Source organism: Carassius gibelio, chromosome A10 (assembly GCF_023724105.1).
Source record: "Carassius gibelio isolate Cgi1373 ecotype wild population from Czech Republic chromosome A10, carGib1.2-hapl.c, whole genome shotgun sequence".
In the NCBI taxonomy this organism is placed as follows: domain Eukaryota; kingdom Metazoa; phylum Chordata; class Actinopteri; order Cypriniformes; family Cyprinidae; genus Carassius; species Carassius gibelio.
Window position 1 is genome coordinate 12,155,751 of NC_068380.1, and position 21,708 is coordinate 12,177,458.

At 38.4% G+C, this 21,708-nt stretch overlaps 2 protein-coding genes across 2 annotated transcripts in view; both read right to left on the reverse strand.

The window, feature by feature from the left end:
* Positions 1-10,787: 10,787 nt before the first annotated feature.
* On the reverse strand, positions 10,788-16,987 carry LOC128021191 (transcription regulator protein BACH1). Its single transcript, XM_052608216.1, has 5 exons — positions 16,823-16,987; positions 15,063-15,313; positions 13,811-14,914; positions 12,839-13,045; positions 10,788-11,955 (listed from the first exon to the last, which is right to left on the reverse strand). The coding sequence occupies exons 2-5, from the start codon at positions 15,300-15,302 to the stop codon at positions 11,548-11,550; spliced, it is 1,959 nt and encodes a 652-aa protein (XP_052464176.1). The 5' UTR covers positions 15,303-15,313; positions 16,823-16,987; the 3' UTR covers positions 10,788-11,547.
* A 1,380-nt stretch (positions 16,988-18,367) lies between these two features.
* LOC128021667 (MAP3K7 C-terminal-like protein) overlaps positions 18,368-21,708 on the reverse strand; it is a 7,159-nt gene continuing 3,818 nt past the window's right edge. Inside the window, exons 4-5 of the mRNA XM_052608980.1 lie at positions 19,728-19,843; positions 18,368-18,786 (exon numbers count right to left, since the gene is read on the reverse strand). Coding sequence (XP_052464940.1) covers positions 18,606-18,786; positions 19,728-19,843 — 297 coding nt within the window. The 3' untranslated portion in view covers positions 18,368-18,605. The remainder of the gene's footprint in view (positions 18,787-19,727; positions 19,844-21,708) is intronic.

Consider the following 21,708-nt stretch of genomic DNA (forward strand, 5'->3'; position numbering starts at 1 on the left):
GTTTGTGTACATGTGAGAGAAAGCTTGTGGGCTATTGGCAAACATACAGATATTATAGCACTTCTGAGAGACTGAGGGCCATTCACACTTAAGAAGATAAGGATTGCTCAGAGCTGTTCGGGCCTCAGACTTTGAAACATGTAAGGGCTATTGAAAACGACTTTCATGGAGTCCTTGCTTTAAAAGCAGAAGCTATTAGAGCTCAAATGGGGTTTTTTTTCACAATTTCTTAATATTTTGGTTTGTCACAATGTCACAAACAAACTGATTAGTGGACTAAAAGTAGTCCTGTGTCTGTTAACACCGTAGAAAATGAATTTTCTAGCTGCATGTTACAGATCTTATTTATATAGATTTTTTTTATATTGTATTAATCAAAATGCGGCAATTGGACTTTTTGCAAACAACAGACTCCTCTCTGGTGACCAATTTTATACCAAATATTCAAATTAATAAATAAAATAACTTAAATATATGTGCGTTAATATATACTATTCTAATTTATATATAACTGACTCCAAAATGTTAATTGCCTCAGACTTCTGTAACCCACTGTATGTTAATAATATACTCGTAAATAATTTGTTTGCTTGATTAAGATATCCAGTATATGATATCAGTACAATGTAACAACATCTCAGTCATAGCTGAGAGTCAGATTGATGTCCCCTGATAACAAATGTGATCAGCTTTAGTAAACAAACCTTGCAGATCTGATCCGTGTGCTACTAAGTGGCTCTGTGATGATTAATAGCAACATCACATGAGAACAGAGACTATATGGTGTCACTTTCACACTAATGATAGATCACTCTCCTGCTTTATGGGTTTATGCTTATGGAAGCCATTTGGGACAGTGATTTTTAAGCTATTTTTCATTTTCTTCTTTTCTGTGATGTGAAGTCTGCATTTATAAGTGTAATCTGACAAACACCTTGATTCATTTTGAAATGAAATCTTGGGTTTAAAGGAGAGGAGGAAATTGCTCTTCTGTTTCACATTCACCTGTGACTTCACCGACTGTTCTGCTCTAACTCTGTCTGTTGTACAGCTTGGTAAGACCTATGGGAAGGTTTATGTCAAAGCAAACACATTGAACGTTTTTTTTTTCCTTTTCAAGCGAGGTTGAGAGGAAGCAGTGGGGAGAGAGAGAAATAAAGAGAGAAATATATCAGATTGTTCCCCAATGCCATGCATAATCTTTTCTCTAAATTAAGTTAAAAAAAAAATAAAAAAAAATTAACAGTGTATGCAGGCTGAATTGTAATTCAAAGTCTGTGTTTTCCAAATAATTGTGCAAATTCACTAAATCAGGCCTGACATTAATTGACTCTCAATGAGTAATTCACGCAAACATATCAATTCTGTCATGATTTACTCACCTTCATGTCATTTTAAACCTGTATGATTTTCACACCACCACGTAATGGACTGGATGAAGCACTGAATGGCGTACAGGAAAGCAATGGGAGCTCCTAGGATTTTACTTTTCAGCTAATTAAATATTGAGTTGTTTTCAACCAAAATCAGTTGGAGACAGTCATGATGTACTGCCATTTAATTGAATTCACCCAGCCGGATATTCATTGAATTTCTCTTCCTCCAGAAGATAGTGGGTTTGGAATGACAAGAGTAAATGAGTAAATTTTATTATATTAAATTTTTTATTCTGTATTAATTTAAACTTTTATTTTATTGGTGTGTATATTTTTTACCGTGTGTGTGTGAACTGGTATTCATTACGATGTGATGACCAAATGTCCCCACAAGTAGTAATACCAGTAAATTTTGACCTTGTGGGTCCCTGTGAGAAAACAAGCTTATAAATCATATAGAATGAAGTGTTTGGAAAATCTGAAATAGCAGAAAGTTTTCTGTGATGGTAGGTTAAGGGGTTGAATTAGGATAAGGGGATACAAAAATACAGTTAGTACAGCAGAAAAACCATTACAGCTATGGAATACTTTCACAAAAACTGGAAACCTGTGTGTGTGTGTATGTGTACACACCCCTTTTTGCAGCAATAACTGCAGCTAAACATTTCTTGTAACTGCTGATCAGTCTTATAGGAATTTTAGCCCTTTCTTCAGTACAGAACCTCTTTAACTCTGTGATATTGGTGAGTTTTTGTTGTTGTTGTTGTTGTTTTTATGATTTGCTTGTTTCAGGTCCTTCCGCAACATTTCATCTGGACCGGACTTTGACTTGACCAATCCAAAACATTAACTATTTAACCATTCTTTGGTTGAACGACTTGTGTGCTTGGGTTCATTATATTGCTGCATGGCCCATTTTCTCTTGAGATTCAGTTCTGAGACTGATGTCCTGATATTTTCCTTTAGAATTGCTGATAAAATTCTGAATTCATTGTTCCATCAATGACGGCTACCCATCCTGGCCCAGATGGAACAAAACAAGCCCAAGCCATAATACTACCACAAACATGTTTCACAAATTGGATAAGGTTCCTATGTTGGAATGCAGTGTCTCCCTTTCTCCAAATATAGCGCTTCTCATTTAAACCCAAAATTGATATTTTGGTCTCATCCCTTAAACATTTCTCCAAAAGCCCTCTGGCTTGTCCACATTATCTGCATAAGGGCAGTAAAAAGTTATTACTATGTAGCAGCTTTGAAAATCAGTGGGTGATTAGTTTTTTCTTTGAAACATTACTCTTTTTTTTTTTCAGACTGTTAGTAATCACTCCTGTATAGCTAAGTGAAGTGATTTCCCATCATTTTTTTTAACACTGACCAGTTGCAAATGTGATACTTATTTACAACAATTCAACAATAAGTTAATATTTAGGTATATTAGACAGATTTTGCTAAATTGTGTAAATGAAAATATTACCTATAAAGCCACAGAAGAACTTTTGTTCATCTCCTAACAAAACACAATAGGTATTTGACTGTTCTGTGTATGACATCAAAGTACCACAGCAGTGATTAGAGAGCATTTGAGATTTTTAGTTTTTTAACTCTCTAGATTTTTAACTTTCTTAAATCTCTTTATTCCAAAGATATACTACAAGCTATTAAATGTATTATTGTAAGCTGCTTCAGAGGCATAAGCTATTGCAAGTATTTCATACATACAATAATAATAATAAAACAGTGCATTGACCTAAAAAAGGAAATGTACTTTTATGTACCATATTTTCCGGACTATAAGTCCCACTTTTTTTCAAAGTTTGGCTGGTCCTGCGACTTTTGGTCAGGTGCGACTTATCAAAATTAATTTGACATGAACCAACAGAAATTAACCAAGAGAAAACATTACCGTCTACAGCCACGAGCGGGCTCTTGCAGGTGTAGACGGTAATGTTTTCTCTTGGTTCTTGGTTTTAAGTAAATGCAACTTATAGTCCAGTGTGACTTAAATATGTTTTTTTCCTCATCATGATGTATTTTTGGACTGATGCGACTTATACTTAGGTGCAACTTATAGTCCGAAAAATACGGTTAGTAAAAATCTGTCTTTACAACTTTCACTTGTAATGGAGTAATATTCGACCAACAGCATCAAGTAAGTTCAAGTTCTAGTTGAGCTTCATTGTCTTTCTGCTTCATGTACATACAGTGGAACCAAATATCGTCTCGCAGGACCACGGTGTTGCATAAATATAAAAAATAATGGAGTTGTGTAGGCTTTGGCCACCTCTGCCTGCTATACACTCTAAACCATTTAGCTGTGATAAAGCCATCCTGTCTATGGACAGAGATTTGAAATGAGGGCTGCAGGTGCAGAGTTTCCATAATGCTCTCAGGAGATCCCTCAAACGCATATTAAGCCATAGTAGATGACATGCACAAGTCCAAGTGCTCTATTAGAGCTAACGACTGTCCTCATACCTATTAACAGTCACCTTTGTTTAAGAGGCAAGCCTGTGCACTGCAATAACGCACAGCAGTCGTTGACATCAACCACAAAAATTCACACTGTAGCTGAGGGGCAATTAGTTTAGAAACAAACAGACGTCATGCTCTTGTTCTATTGGATTGTAATTATGTAAATCCGAATGGAAGCAGACCTAATTTGCTATTGAAAGGATAGTTTACCCATGATTAAATGTTTTTTTCTTTTGGGTCGTAATTTAGCCTACTTACATTCATGCTGTTCCAAACCTGTAAAGATCTGAACAATTCTGGTTTTAATTCTGCAGTTCCTTAATGCTTCCATTTTAAATATGCCATAAATACAATCCAGTACTACTACTACTGCTACCAGACAATAATGTGGAAGCATCTTTCATTCATCAATATTCATAATATGTCATATTACTGACTAAATGTGTATCTTTAATTACACGTTAGTAGGCTACTGCTGTTACAAGACAGAAGAGGCAGACACATGGATAAAGGAATGAGAGTTTATTTTGAACAACCAGATGAGTGATCTGCAGTGAAGGGTATGGTAAGTAGGTGAGTAGACATCCAGGTAATGTAGACTAGAAAGACTCAGAACGTCTTCTTGTAGATGGAGATCAGATGGAGACACACGGGACTAGAGAAGACTCAGGAGCACACACATGAAACAAGGAACAATGAGGATGACTTGGAGAGAATGCAAGGGAACAGGCAAACAACAATGGATTCCTAGAGGTAAGCACAGCGTTAGCGTATTGGTGCAAATTATACCGGACAGTGACTGAGAGTGAGAGTGGTGCTTAAGTGCTGGATGTAATTGCTTGATAGATGTGTGTGTGTGATCAATACTCAGGAGAGGGAGTGCGCTGTGATTGAGTTAGAGTGGAGTCTGGCATGATTGTGACATTACCCCCCACAGGAGCGGCCGTGGACCCTGACGTCATGGTGGTCAGCCTCTACCCCTTGGTGCGGGTCTCTCAGCAGGTTAGGATCAAGTATGTCACTTCTGGGTACCCATGAGTGTTCCTCGGGACCGTAACCCTCCCAGTCCACAAGGTACTCTAGTAGACCGCCACGGCACCGGGAGTCCAAGATCTCGTGAACCTGGTAGGTGGCACCGTCCTTTAGGATGAGTGGAAGGGGGGGTTCTGTGCTGTGCCAGGCTCTGTGGGAACAGAAACAGAGGGATGATGGGGTTTTAGTAAGCAGACATGGAAGGTAGGATGACTCAGCTTTCGGCAAGGTAGAAGTAACCTGATGTGCCTGGTGGACAGCCAGACCTTCTGATCTGGTCTAGGTGTGACCAGGGTCTGTTGGGAATGGGCAGAGGGAGAAGCTTTCTGTAGGGAAGATGATGAGGGCTCTTCGAGATGGCACAGTCCTTGCAACCTCTTAGTACCTTGTGACCTCTTGTGCCATGTTAGGCCACCAGAAGCGTTCCTTTAGCAGCGAGAGGGTCTCATTGACCCCTGGGTGGCCAGTGCCCAGCGACGAGTGGGAAGTGTGAATGAGGGGAGTGTGCCGTGTCTGGGTGATGTAGAGCAAACCTGGTGGACAACCCGGCGGAGTGTTGGTGGAGACGTTGGAAGAAGGGCAGTGTTTCCTCTGACCAGGTAATGGGTCTTACAACGATGTTCTCAGGCTGGCTCTGGATATGTTCTGGCTCTTCTGTCCTCTCTTCAGGATTGTGGAGATGGGATAAAACATCCGCTTTAGTATTTTTGGAACAAGGAAGGTAGGAGATAGTAAAGCGGAAATGGGTAAAGAATAATGCCCATCTTGCCTGTCGTGGGTTTAATCTCTTGGCGTCCCTGAGGTACTGTAGATTCTTGTGATCTGTCAACAACACTACGAATGGATGTTGTATACCCTCTTACCACTGTCTCCCCTCCTCAATAGCCAGAGTTTGCGAGAGAAAAAGGCACAGGTATGGAGTCTACTTAGATTCCCCTGCTGCTGGGCAAGAACTGCTCCTACTCCTGTGGTTGAGGCATTGACTTCCACGATGAAGGGTTTCTCTGGATCTGGATGTACCAGGAGGGGAGCAGATGTGAAAGATCTCTTAAGAGACTCGAAGGCTTGAATGGCAATGGGTGTCCATGACAGAGACTTGGGCTTGTGGCATAGGAGGTGAGTAAGTGGACTTCTATGTTGCTGTAGTTCAGGATAAAGTGGCGGTAGAAATTGCAGAAGCCGAGGAACCGTTGGAGTTCCTTGATGGTGGTGGGTATGGGCCAGTTGTGGATGGCATCCACCTTCCCCTTGTCCATCCGGATGTCAGTGCTATCGATGTGGTAACCAAGGAACTGCACTGAGGGTTGGTGGAAAGAGCATTTATCTGCCTTCAGGAACAACTGGAAATCCCTCAGGCGTTTCAGGACCTCCGCAACATGGTGGCGATGTTTGGACATACTCCGGGAGTAAATCAGGATATCATCGATGTAGATCAAGAGAGACTTGTGGAGGAACTCCTGGAGTACCTCATGGATGAAGCCCTGGAATATGGAGGGGGCGTTGGCCAATGCATATGGCATGACGAGGTACTCATAGTGCCCTGTAGGGGTCACAAAGGCTGTCTTCCATTCGTCCCCCTCACGTATCCGGATGAGGTTGTACACGCTGCGGAGGTCCAACTTGGAGAAGACAGTGGCACCACGGAGATGTTCTAGCGCAGCTGGGATGAGAGGAAGGGGGTAACGGAACTTGACAGTGATCTGGTTGAGTGCACGGTAATCTATACAAGGCCGCAAGCCTCCATCCTTCTTCGCCACAAAAAAGAAGCTTGAAGCAGCAGGGGAAGTAGATGGACAGATGTAACCTTGATCCAAAGCTTCCTTAATTTATTCCTTCATGGCCTTCTCCTCCGGAAGTGACAGCTGTGGATTCCTCCAGAACCAGCAAATGTTGTTGTTCTACATGTATGGCTCCACTCTGAAGCTGAATGTGTCCAGCACAGAAACTCATCAACTTCCGGCTGAGAGGTCTGCCCGTTATCAAGTTGATTTGATAGATGGATTGCGTGGCGGTAGACTTGAGCTTGAGCTGATGGCAGAGGGCGCCGGAGATGAAATTGCCAGCTGACCCCGAGTCGAGAAGGGCAAAGACTCGAATAGTAACATCGGCAGCAATTAGGTTCACAAATGTAGTGAGTGGTTTAATTTTATGTATCGATAGAACTATAGCACCCACCTTGGGACGAGGAGGACGAATAGGGCATCTAGAGATGAAGTGTTCAGAGGAACCACAGTAAATGCACAAGTTCTGAGTCAATCTGTCTCTGACGTTCTGCGCGAGTCAACCATGCGGTATCCAGCTGCATGGGTTCGTGGGGTGGTTCTGGAGGGCTGATGGATTCAGGTCGGCAGAGGGATGGATGAGAGAGTAACTGGTCTTGGTGCTCTTTGAGACACGACTGCATTCAAGTGGCAAAGGGTGTGGAGAGTTGGATAAAACGTTCAAGCCCGATGGAATCCTTGTATGCAGTGTGATGCAAACGCACACAAGGGTTCAACCCCTGACGATAAGTGGTGATCAAAGCTTGTTCAATCCATCTTCTTGCGGCAGCTAGAGAATGGAATTGCAGAGCATATTCACTCACAGTCATGGAATTTTGCCTTAACCGACACAGTCATTCTCCAATTTATGAATCCCAGGTAGGCATTCCGAAAACTTCCTTGAAGTGAGTTAGGAAACTGGAAATAGACTGGAGTATGTCACTTTTCTGAGACCAGAGTGATTCAGTCCAACAGAGCGCCTAACCATTCAACTGTGATATCATGAACGCTACCTTTGAGAGGTTGCTCGGATACAAGTGCGGTTGCATCTCAAAGACCAGCGAACACTGTAAGATGAACCCTTTGCAATCCTCCACAGGGGAATGGCAGTTAACGGTGGTGAAGAAGCCGCAGCAATGTTAGCGGAAGTAGGTGCTGGTGGAATAGGAGGAATTCCTGACTGACATCATCCGCGATATCACGGAAGTGCCCCGGGATGCTCATGCTGGTGTTCGTCAGCGTTGGTCCGGTATTCTGTTACAAGACAGAAGAGGCAGACACACAGATAAAGGAATGAGATTTTATTTTGAACAACCAGATGAGTGATCGGCAGTGAAGGGTATGGTAAGTAGGTGAGTAGAGATTCAGGTAATGTAGACTTGAAAGACTTAGTCTTCTTTTGGATCGAGATCGGATAGAGACACACAGGACTGGAGAAGACTCAGGAGTACACACAGGAGATGAGGAACAACAAAATTGACTTGGAGAGAATGCAAGGGAACAGGCAGACAGCAATGGAGTCCTAGAGGTAAGCACAGCGTTAGTGTCTTGGTGCAAACAATACCGAACAGTGATTAAGAGTGAGAGTGGTGCTTAAGTGCTGGATGTAATTGCTGGATAGATGACATGCAGGTTTGTGTGATCAATACTCAGAAGAGGGAGTGCGCTGTGATTGAGATAGGGTGGAGTCTGGCGTGATTGTGACAACTGCTTGCTGTTTGATTAACAAAAGAACCGGCTCATTTGAGTAATTAATTTGGTAATTGAACTTCACTGGTTGTGCTAAATATTTTTGGTTTTACAAAAAAAAAAAAAGAATTAATTTGATTAATTCGTTCAGAAATAGGACAGTGGTTTTGCTATATGTTTTTGAAAATAAATAATAAGTGACTCGGAATCATTCGTTCTAAACGTCAAACATCGTCAAACATCCGGATTTGTGCTACAAATTCTGTAGAGGTGTTGCGGCAGATTGCGGTATTTTACTGTGTTTCTTCGCATGTTTTGTTGTTATTGATGTTGTTGTTGTTCTTTTTTTTTTTTAATCAAAGAGGCTGTCAACCTCCAAAATGAACAAAATAGTCCCTACACAACTTTTTTTTCTGTTAAAATCAACTCATTGTTGCATAACCATATTCAATTTTGCTACAGGATGCATCCTGACAGGTTTATGAATACATCATATAGTAAACATGAGTTACAGTAGCTACATGGGATTTTTTTTTTTTTTTTTAAGTTTGACAGCCCCCTTCACTATCATTAAACAAAAAAGAGCTGCTTAGTAGCTTAAATGATGACTCATAATTTTCTTTTCTGGATGAATGTTTTTTTAACTAGTTCTGTCCATATTGTTTTCAGCATTATTCCATTACTGTGGCACTTAAATATTGATTTCGTTGTTGATTTAGCTTCTTTTATGATGATGTTTTGCAGAAACGGAGGTCAAGAGAGGAAAGCGAGAAGGTGTGTGGGTGCTGTTATCTAACTAACCTTTATATTCTGCACTGGAAAATATTTGCTCACTCTTGAACAAGGCCTTTGAAAAGATCAAGATCCGGCTCATAATGCCCATTTCTGTCAATGATGCAGCGTGGCTGGGATTGTGGGGGTGAGCTTGTGTGGAGCTGAGGTGATGTTCTGGGGGAAAAAATTTCAATTTAGCTAAAGTATCAGTGTACTGAGTATATCGAGTGAATGTCATCATATATCTGCACTTGTATAGTGCATCAGTGAATAAGAGCTTTTATTCAAATCCACACAGATGGGATAATATTGCTGTGCTGCTGAATGTGATGATGTTTACTGCCAGCTTAAGGTTTTTTTTTTTTTTTAGTATTTTGATTAATTCTGAGATTTGGTTTAGACCGCCGTAATACTGTTTTCCCTGTCCCTAATCTGCTAACCTCATAACTCTTAATCAAACCCCAAAGCTGTCCCTCACTATTTTGTCTTCAACATAGTAATCCTGAATGAATGAGGTCATAGATTGTGTCCATGTGACACGCGCCAGTCATTTTACCTGAAACTTCTCAAAAAAGTGAGAGTTTTGTGCTCCTTAAAATAAATCCAGGAAAGCCACATCCAGTGATCATCCACCAAATCAATTTGTCTCACAGAAGGATGCAACTGTGCACTTCTCGGAAGACTTCTTCATTCTCTGATTTCTTATCATAAGCTTCATGACCACAACCCTGGCACAGAACATCAGTTGTCTGCTACATCTAATAGCAGAGGTAACCAGTTTCACTCACAAATTGTATTATTCATTATTAAGGTATGCTTTTCTAACTATACATTATGATGTTTAATGAAAAATAAATACTAGGAGGATATTTTGCATAGGAGGATACTGAGATACCAAAATCGTCCTTTGTCATATGAAGATCAATTATAACTGATGGCTGTCTCTGTACAGAAATTGATGATCGTGGCAGATTAGCCCAGGGGAATAGAACACACGAACACCAACATACTGTTCTGTAGCTGACAGCCGGACAGACCGTATCCATCAAAGTGATTGAAATGATGAAAAATGCCTCACAGCCTGTCATTATCCCAGCGCTCATTCTTAGTTCTGCGACATCACAGATTGGAATATGAAATTATTTCACAAATTTATCCTCAAGCTGTCATTGTTTAGACTGGAGCGTGTTTACACATTACAGACGCAGCTACGGTGCTGTAATTATGATCAAGCATGAGGAGACCGCGCAAAAACAACATTTGATTTGGGTCGGTGCTGCCATCAGTTGGTACAACTATCACTGCAAATAACCAAAACCTTCATGTAACGCAGGGATTCCCGACTTTTTTTGGTCAATTGAACCCCTTCGACCTATAATATTTGTAGTTTTATTTATATTCTATTATAGTACTCATTAACATTTTGAATTCGTTTTTTTACGTTCAATATAAACAATTTTATTGTTACTATCTTTATATTTATTTTTATAGCTAAACTCAAACTTTTTACAGTTAGTTGCATGCATATATATATATATATATATATATATATATAAAATCTCAGATTATAATAATAATTGTAATAGTTTTAGTTAACAATAACAACAAACAACACTGGATTTATTTTATATAAATAATTTATAATTATATTTAAAAGGAAGACAAGTCTATTTCAAAAGTATACATTTTCATAAGTCATTTATTAACACGATTTCAGAAGAGAGGATAATTTGGTCCCAAGCAAAATGTTAGAGTGGCATAATCAAAATGCATTAAATTTAAAAAGAAAAATTATTAGACATTTTATTATTTAAGGCAACATATACAATGAAACCATTTTTGCTTGCAAATAGATTTCCCTGCCACAACTGATGGAGAGAGAGAAAAAACATAAAAGTCAACATTAGTGAAACTACAGCATGTGCAGTTTTTTACACCTGAACAGTATGAGCTACCAGACTTTAAATGAGTGTCACAGTTTCAGCAAAAACAGTTTACAGCACAGTGTAGTCTGACAGCTTTAGGTCCCCTGAGAAGAAACAGATTATTATTGAGCTGTGAGATGAGGTTTGTCATATTGTGAGTCCAAAAAATTATCCTGCGAATTGAGGTTGATTGTTTCCATAAAAAATGTGAGGGATGTTCGGGGATGTGTAATAAGACTATAAATGATCCTTTTAGGTAAAGGAATACTTCACTAAACACTGACCAATACAAACTGAATGCTAATGCTTAAAGAGTTTGAGTAAAAAATGTAAATAAAATGTAATGTACAACCTACAGTCAGATGAGGACAGTAGTGTTGTCACGTTTGTTAAATGCACCTTTTAGAGTAAGTCCTTCACTGATTTTCAATGGTCTTTCCTTCAACCAACATATTTAATTTTGCAATTGTATGTTTCAAGATTGCTGATGAGAAGATGAGTGGCGAGTTTCACCATTTAACTACACTCACTGTTGTCAAAAGCCGAGGCGTCAGGTGGACAGGTGTGTGACTGAGCTTTTACAACACCAAGAGGTAACAGGTTCTGTGAGCTTGATTGTGCAACACTATTTTCCACTGAGGAACTAACTGGTGGTTCGGCTCCAGAGCAACAAGTTTGTGTGTAGAGGTCTGAAGCCTGGGGCTGGTGTGCCTCGGGACCTTGAGAAAGGTCTGGGGAGGGGCACAGGAAGGCAGACAGCGGGCAGTCTTGAGAGGAATATTTGGCCAGCCTATGAAGCTGCTGGGGTCTGAGAGCGGCTTCGGCACAGACCGTCTCATATAGGCCCGAGTAACTCTGCCAAACCTTCTTCTTCATCTGATTCAGCTTTATCCTCTCAACACTCAGCTTCTCTCGCTCGCTCCTCTGCAGAGCACAAAGAAACAACATATATATTTGAAAATATTTATGCCTAAATTTAAGATTTGTTATTTATATTATTTGAAATAAATTTCAATTGCACATAAAATGTTACTGTAATGCACGGTTTTAATGTAAACTAATAAACTTAAAGTGCTGCATATATGTCAATCATACATAAATGAAATGGGTAAGAATTCTGCACTCCAAAAACAGTGCTTGCATCTTTTTTATTTTATTTAAATAATCATATTTTTCAAAATATTTTTTTTTATACATTTCATTTACATTTAACACATTCAATGTATTAGTACTATTACGGCAATCTTACCTGTTTCAATAATGTATGACTGACAAATATGCATCACATTAAGTTTATTAGTCTGTTTATTTAAAAACTGTACATTTTACATGCAATTCAAAGGTATGGATGAATCTCACAAAAACCTGTCCAGGTCATATTTCAATCCACAAATAACAAATCGGATTTTTCAAAAAATAAATCAATAAATCTTTTTTTTTTTTTTAAGGCCATTAAGATGCCATGTAATTCTTTATCATAATAAAAATGTGAATAAATAAATGTTATAATATAATATTTAAATGATTGCTTTATATACCGAATCAAAACTAACTGACATTTCAAAATAACTGAAATATATCTTCCATAAATCATATAAAACATTATTATTGATCCCTAAATAGTTGTGCATTTCCTGTGCATTTTCCTGAAGAAAAATCTAATTTCACTGAATTTCACTGAGATAGCAGCTGTAGATCAAAACTTTGATCCTGAATTAGTTATCTGAAGTTCTAGAAGAGTGTACAGCTATAAACTTGGAGCCTTCAGGGATCACTCTCAGACTATAAGGATCTGTCGAATACTCACCAGTTTCTCGATTTCACACTGCAGGTTGTATATGCAGTCAAGTTTCCGCTTGCGGCAACGACGGGCTGCAAACCGGTTTTTGCTCCTCCTGCGGATGTCATGCACAACGTCGAGCTGCTCCCGTGTCAAGCACTGCTGCTTCAGCATCTGCTGGAAGTCATTCCTGCTTAGAGACACAATCTGATCCACAGAGAGCGGCAGCGCCATCTGGAGGAAAAGAATCAACATGTCTTTCATCACCTAAACCAGGTGTTTCGAACCTGTCCCCCAGCAATGCACATTTCATATATCTCCCTCATCTAACACACCTGATTCCACTCTTTAGCTCAGTAGTAGAGACTGTAAGGCCTGAACTGGGTGTGTCTGATAAGGGTGACATAAAAAATGTACAGTGCTGGGGCTCCTCCAGATGTTTATATTTGACCACTATAATACTCAACATTCAGTGAGAATAAGATTTTTGGGTTAATGCTTTTATTCAGGTCCTCATTAAGAACTAATGTGGACTTTAGATCTCAAAACGAGTCTGACAAGTCATTATCAGGTGTGCAAAGTAGGTACGGTTCCAGCCTGCTCAAAACTCACTGAACAGTGCAAAGTCCAACAAACATGAACAACTCTAATAATGCTTAGCAGAGGTGCCAAGTTTTTTGCTTACTGATCAACTTTAAACTGAAAGATATTTTATACTTAAATATATAAAAAAAAAAAAAATTAAAATATATTTCTAAATATGAATTATTCTATATTGTAATACTAATATATATTATAATTGTTCAAATGCTAATAACAACAGCAAAATAATAATAACATTTGTTTCAATTATTCATAATTTGTAAATTTAAAAAAGTTAAAAGATTTGCGACCTTAACAATTTTTTGCAAATAACATTAGATAATAAAAAAACATTATTATTAAAAAATAAAAAGCTTAAGGATAAGGGTTTGTTCACACCAATGAAGCAGCCCTCACCTCATACAATCGTTCACTGCTGTAAGACTCACTGTCCCCCTCTGTGTCAAAACTATCAGAGTCCTCCCCTGATTGGTTGGAGGGTATATATGGACTGCCCTCTGATGTGGGACCCCCCTCTCCATCGTGTAGGTGAGCGCCCACCGCACCAAAGTTCTGCAGAAACGGACACTCCACTGCTCTGGGATCCGGATAGCAGCTTTTCAGACAGTTGAGATTGGAGGGTTTCGCCACCGAGCCCAGGCCAGAGGGAGACGCCTGACAAGAATCCGGCCAGAACGTGAGCTGTTTGGCCACCTCTGTTTCCTCCACGCTCCTCTGTTCATTGCATCGGTCATCTTTGAGCTCTATGTATGGCCTCACAACTTCCTCTGGGCCCGAGCGAGGGGACATTCCCCATTTTGCAGAGTCTCCTGAGTCACAAATAGATTGTGCCAACTCATTACAGGTTGGAAGTGATGGCTGGTCTGTGCAAGGTACAGGATTTAGGGGACAACATTCGGGCAGAAGAGAGTCTTCATCGCCAATGAGAGGTGTCTTATCGCATGAAAAGACCTCCTGGCCGTCTTCATTGCTTGAGTGAGGTAGGGAGCTTAAAGGACAGTTGTCTTCTGTCCTGTCAAGGGACATGGGTTTAGAGCTGCAAACATCCTGACAGGATCGCTCCTTCCCACAAGCTATTTGAAACTTCCGGTACTTTGGGCACAGGAGGGAGTAATCTGTGTCTTTCTGGATGTGAAAGCTTTTTCCGACGTCCTCAATGGCCACCGAGGGAGGACAAGATGTCTCTTTGACTTTAAGTTGAGGTTTTGAAGGCTGAAGTAATGATTTGTCTTCATCAATAACATCATCCTTGTCATTCGAGCTCAATTCAGCCCCTCGTGATTTGAAACATTTGGTCTTGCAGCACTTCCTCTGGACTTTGGATGCACTTCTGCTGCTGTCAAAGAATTTGGGGAGAAGGAAGTCAAAGCAGGCTTTGTCCAAATTCTTGAAACCAAGAACAGAGGCACAGTTACGGATTTCCAGCACATTCTCTTTGTTAAAGAGGAGTTTTGAGGTGTAGGCAAAGTCCAGCAAGGGTTCAAATCCCTCTGAGGTAACCTTCAAAATGAAAAAAGAATTAAAAGTGCTTCATATCTCACACAGATGTTGTTTGTAATATATATGATATTTCTGCTGTAACTTGGCCAAAGATATCCCATGAACTTCCCCCTTTGAATGCATTTCAGACCTTTAACTATGGTGTTACCTCATCAGGAAGGTTGATGATAGTTCCTTCAGGTGTATGACTGGACACACGAGCGCTGAAATAATCACTGCAGGATGCCAGAACTGCCCGGTGGGCCCGATAACTCTGGGTCTCTGCCACAACAGTCACATCACACAGAAGATCTTTCTTCCTCTGCTCATTCAGACATTGCAGAACGTGGGAGCTGTGCACAGACGACTGGAAGGTGAACTTAAACGACTTGGAGTTTTCCACCGACATGCTGAGTTAATCTGTATGGTCAAAACATAAAGAATAGATGTACATGCTCAATTCAGGGAAACCGTCATGTAGTAATCATGACAGATTTTTTGGTTATAAAACTCATACATTAGACATATGAAGCAGGTATCACGGTTCCATCACAGATTGACCAATTACATTTCTGTGACTCTCTTTTTCTGGATGTAGATGTTTTCAAAATCTCATTATGAATGTTGTATGCAGCAATTATAAAGTGCAATTTCTAACCAGTCTAATATTTTAGAGCGCAGCATAACTTGTAAAATACGTTTTCAGTATAGAGATTTCCATATGGTGAACTCAATTTTAAAATCCCATATGACTTTTACACCTTTTTTTTTTTTTTTACAAATTACAATAGTGATTGCCAACTTTTTCAACAGCATTGGTTCCTGAAGCATTTTTACCATAGATTTGTGTTAGAGAGTTAGAGTTAGGATATTGCCCATAAACCAAACAAACTAGCTAAGAAGTGAATTACAGAATTTGTTTATCGTTTAATATGTTTTTTTTTTTTATGCAAGAATTATTTATGATATTACTGCCAGGACCTGCCTGTATAATTATATTTTTTCACTAGTTAGCAGGGAATAGGAAATGTAAAACCAAGAACGGAACAAGAACGGAGTGACACTGTGTGTGGGGAAGGTAAATTTACACCACTCCACTCACATGACTCCGTTCAGGTTTTGTGTTTATCTTGCCATGCAAAGTTTGCTGTTTTGGCTTGTTGTTTTTTTCGTTTCGTTTCGATGGAGAAACGTTGCCAACGTGATACTTAAGCACGTACGTGTCTTTACCCACACGAGAACTCCTTATCTCCACCGTGTACTGAGAATTTGACCTAGTCAAGTCATGAGTGTATGTGCGCGCGCGCGTGTGTGGCTTAAGGGTGTGCGCGTTTACTGCTGACTCATTGGGATTTGCTGATAAAGGATGAGCAGGCATTTTCCCCGTCTGTCCCTTTCTAAACTCCTACACTTTACGAGAAACTTGGGGACCAGCTGTCTCGTACAGTTCAGCTGGAGCATTTTATGTTGTTAAACGGAAACATTTGAACTTATAACCGTAACAACAGACGCGCCTTGTACATACCTAACATTACGCTTGTGTCACAAAACCTAGTGAGCCGCCTACCTAGACAGCATCTAAAGCATCATAGTTGCGCTTTATATGTTCGAATGGAACCTTCGGAACGCGGATACAACGCTCAAAATGTTTTCTAGTTAGGAAGCTCCTTATGTTTCCAGACAGCCTACGTCTAATGGGGAAAATGACATCTGTACAGACTAAAGTCTTGATCATTGAAAAACTCACCGTCGTATGGCGTGAAACAGAACCATATCCGAACTACACCATTCAATAATATTTTACATTTAATAATATTGTTAAGACATTGTTAAACTTTAAATATAGAATTCACCCATCTCCATTTTCAGTGTTTTTCTCTTTCGACAGAAAAAAAAATAACAAAACCACAAGAGATCGTATATACTCACCTGTCATATCACTGCAGAGTGAAAGAAAAAGGTTAATTTGATATGCTACTAACTACATACTAACTCGGCTTGCTTAAAGCGCTCACTTGTAACTATGAAAATAAGGAGGCGCTTGTGTTACATTCTAGTGTCGTGTGACTTCTGCCAAAAAAAATAGTTTTTCGTTCCGCCTTCTCAAACAATGCCCTCTTGTTATTGGTCCTCTGTCCTGTCAATCATTAACGTCACTACTTCCTTACTTCTCGCCTACAGACCGGCTTGGATTTCACCCACAGCCCACTGTACAGGCTGACACATAAATAATTGAACCTCCTCAGTCTCGAGTTGGGAAACTTTACAAACAAAACCGACATAATTATGGAATATTCACTATATTGAATATTTAGACTAAAGTTCATGGAATCTAATCATGTTCTGATCTATTTATTCTCACCAACGTAGCCAGAAGCACTCTCGTTGTGCCTATTAAACTTAAATAGATAGTTAATAATGCATAAAATCTTTACTTTAATACTATAATAGTTATTTTACATAAGTTGTGAGTTATACTATTGGTGGTGGTGGGGGGGGGGGGGGGGTGAAGTGAAATGATGTGTGGCCAAGTGTGGTGACTAACTCAGAATTTGTGCTCTGCATTTAACCCTTCCAAGTCCGCACACACACAATAGTGAACACACAGACAGAGCAGAGGATAGCCATATTGCTCTGGCACCCAGGGAGCAGTTGGGAGTTCTGTGCCTTGTTCAAGGGTCTCACCTCAATCATGGTAGCCAAATGAGGGTGGAAGAGAGCACTGGTTATTCACTCCCCCCACTGACAATTCCTACCGGACCTGAGGCTTGAACCCACAACCTTTGGGTTACAAGTCCGCTCTCTAACCATTAGGCCATTTTAGAATTTTCTGGTACAATTTCCATATTATGGTTAGAAATGAACCTGTGATGTATGTAAATGCTACTCACTTGAGTCTAAATGTTGAAAATAACCATATGCCATTACATTTTGAACATTCACAATCATAATTCTGAAAAAGAAAATGAAACTTTCGCCAACTAAACAAAGCTCTAGACTAAATAAACTCTAATCTGGAGGAAGCAAACATTTCATGCTGCTAAACTGGTTTGGAGACATACACCTCTGGTATTTCAGCTGTGTGGGAGGGGGGTGTCAGCCATTGATATTTTTGAAGGGTTTCACAATCTTAAAATGAGCAGATCACATTTCGAAAGCCAAGTTCCCTATTGCTGAGTGACTAAACAATGGTGTGTAGTCATACGTTTATCGTCACCTAGCTTGAACTCAAATAGCTGAACAGAAATGTAATTCCTTAATTCCTTTTTTTATGCAACTGGCAGACAGTAAACAGTAAAAACCTTTACTGAAAGTAACAGTTACACTTTCACAGCAGAGCTTTTCATCTGTACAGAGTGTACAGTATAACACCCTTAAAACACACAAATAATTTATATATATATATATATATATATATATATATATATATATATATATATATATATATATATATATATATATATATTCAGAATGCGATGTCAGATATGAGTGAGGTGACCTCTCAGCTCAAGTTTGGGTCACAAGAGCATCAACTCTGAAATAAACCCATATCAGCTTAAAATACATTAAATATACATTGATTAAGTGTCTCAGTGTAAGCACACCGTTTCAAGATCAGTTTTCTGCTTCAGTACATTACACAAGCACTGAAGGAACGCTGAGTAGTAAAGACCCAGAGGCAAAAGATCTTTCGGATTGGAATCAACGAGGGTCACGAGGAGCCCTGCCTCTTGTGACTGATCACTCGGAGCGTCTCTAGCTGCTGTGCGCGTTGGCTATGGACAGTTATCAGATTTCTGTTCTCTTCTGTAAGTATCCTGTATTCTTCCTCAACTTGCGCAAACTCCATCGACACCTTTTCGTCCTCTAGCAGCTCTGCCATGAGCTCCCTCCTGAGTGTGACAAACACAAACAAGGAAAAAACACATTATAATCATTCAGTACAGCACTTCTTTAATGACTGTATTTAATTTAATGATGATATGAGAGGTGTGTGCCAAAGTAACATATTATGTGGGTTGGGTGTCAGACAGGTGACAACAGTGGGTGGTTCTGTGCCTGAAACTATATTATAGGAAATGAAACTGTCAACACCATAGTTGTGGGTACCTGGACTGATACGATGAGGGGGGGGGACATGATTACAGACAGTAGACATCTAGATAGAGAGACTTGTCTGCGGTTTTTAATTTTTTAACTAGCTCAGAAAGGCAGAACCAATGTAAATAAAATCTATTTATGACATTATTTTTGAAAGCATTCTCGTATATATACACAAAAATAGATTCTTAAATAAGTCATGCAATTATGTATTTAATGTTACTTATCTTTATCACAACTATTATATACTAACATACTGTGTGATTTGGAAATACAGATCTACTTTTTAAAACCTCAACAAGGTTTTCAAATAAGGTTTTTTGACAGCGTAAAAAATGGTATACATTTAAGGCTTTACAGTGCACTTTAATTTTCATTAAAGTTTGTCTTTGTAATGTAAATGTTAAAAACACAAAACGTCCTGCGTACCACAATACATTATGCCAGGTCTTGTCATGATTACACAGGCCTATTTTAACCATTGGGCAGCATGAGTTTTAAGGAAACTAAATGAAGACAGACAATGGCAGCTTTGATCAACTGTCTTTCTGTTAATACTTACAACAGTGTGTGTTTATACAGAACATACTGTAAAAGAGTATATTTATTGATAGTAGAAATGCAATAGCATATTAACAGGGTAATTTACAACTCAATTTGAATTTGAATTTGAAATCAATCTCAGTAATCTCTTGAATACATGTTTGTGTTCTGAGTTATTTTTAAAGCTTACTTTCTGTCTTCCAGCCTGGCGATTTCATGTTTGACCTGGTTGAACTCATTGGCCATCTTGCAGTGGTTTTTGTACACTTCAATGGACTCCTTTAGAGACCGACATGGCAGCACCGGCTAGTGAGGAAGGTGATGACATAATTATTACATCACATTTTTTCAGTGGTGAAATTGTTTTATTTATCCTAATACTTCAGCACAATTGCTCTTTTTAACGAGTCAGTTGACACATATTTTATACAGTATGTTATAGTCAGTTTATATACTTCAGCTAGAAGAGTGACTGGAGATGAATTCAGGAACTTCTTTTTTTTTCTTTTCTTTATGATGCTATATTTGGATTGTCAGCTACATCCTGGAATATACACAAAATCGTCATACGGTTTGACAAGAAGATTTCAATCAATACGTGATATGTGGAAACATTCCTTTTGTGTCAAGAACTTCTTCTTTCGCAATGACTCATGGCACAGTCCTACGGAATATCATCCACACGACAAAACACTTCAACTTCTCCCAGTTTTTCCCCTACTGTGTGGGTGTGCATGTTAAGTCCAACCTGATTTTAGATTGAAGGACAATTTCAGCATTTCAGAGAGTGATACTTTTATGGGGATCTTCCTATAAATGCCAGCAGCACTGTTCTTGTAAACACCATTAATCAACCAGGCATTAATAATCATAGTATAGCCTGTATCATACCACAAATTTAAATAAAAACAAAATAATTTCACAAATGGCTTTATAGATTGAAAAAGAATAAATTGAAAGAACCTACTGTACACACTAGTCAGCACATTTCGTGCTTTGATGCAAAGAGACACATGCAAGCTTTCAGAGCTTGCTCACTTTAGCTTTTTGTCAGTCTGAGAGTATTTGTTATTAGTGTAAAAGCCTTTTTTTCTCTCTCAGTAATATAGTAGTTATGAGGAAATTGTATGAGGAAAAAATACTGAACTAGTCATGTTGTCAACAATCAAAACCAACCCTACATGTCAGCATGAAACAGCATTCACTCTCCATTTACTTGCGTAATGTAGCATATTTTTGAGTGAAATGGCATATTTATAGGGGGAAAAATAGTAGGCCAGGACATTTTTTCTATCAGGAGCTGATTGGATTGTGAAAAGATGGAGGATATCACGCCGAAAAAGAAAAGCAAGTTATACATTTTGATGAATGATTATGAAGATAGGTATTTGTTTTTCATACTGTTCACAATAAGAGGTATATTAGATACAAAGTCTGTCATTTATGAGCTCCTCGTGGTAAAAATAAATTTTTTGTTTAATATTTTTTTTTTGTAAAAACCTATAAAGATTTTTTTTATAATAATAAAGATAAAAAATAGATTTTGAGATTTTTTTTATTTAATAATAATTAACAACAGCAACAGTAATAAGAAAAATAATACAATTTATGGGCTTTAGTGACAAAGATCAAATGTTTTTATTTAATAATTATCAGTATTTAAGAAGTATATTTAATAATTATAATAATAAGTGCCGTCATTGTGATTAATCGCATAAAAATAAAAGTTTTTGTTGACAACATATATATGTTCATTTATTATGTATATATAAAGACTAGCACACATTCAGTATATAATTTGAAAATATTTGCATATATATATATATATATATATATATATATATATATATATATATATATATATATATACACACACACACACATTTATATATTTATATCATTATATTTTATATTATGTATAAATACGTTTAATGTATAAACATAATATTTTTTCTTAAATATATACATGCATGTGTTTGTATTAATATACACATAATAAATATATAGATTACAAACTCATATATTATGTAAACAAAACATTTTATTTTGGATACAATTAATTTTAGTGACGGCACTAATAATAATACATTAATTAGGTATGGGCTTCTACTGACAATAATAATTGTTTTGAATAATAATATTAATAATAATAAATTATGGGCTTCTAGAGA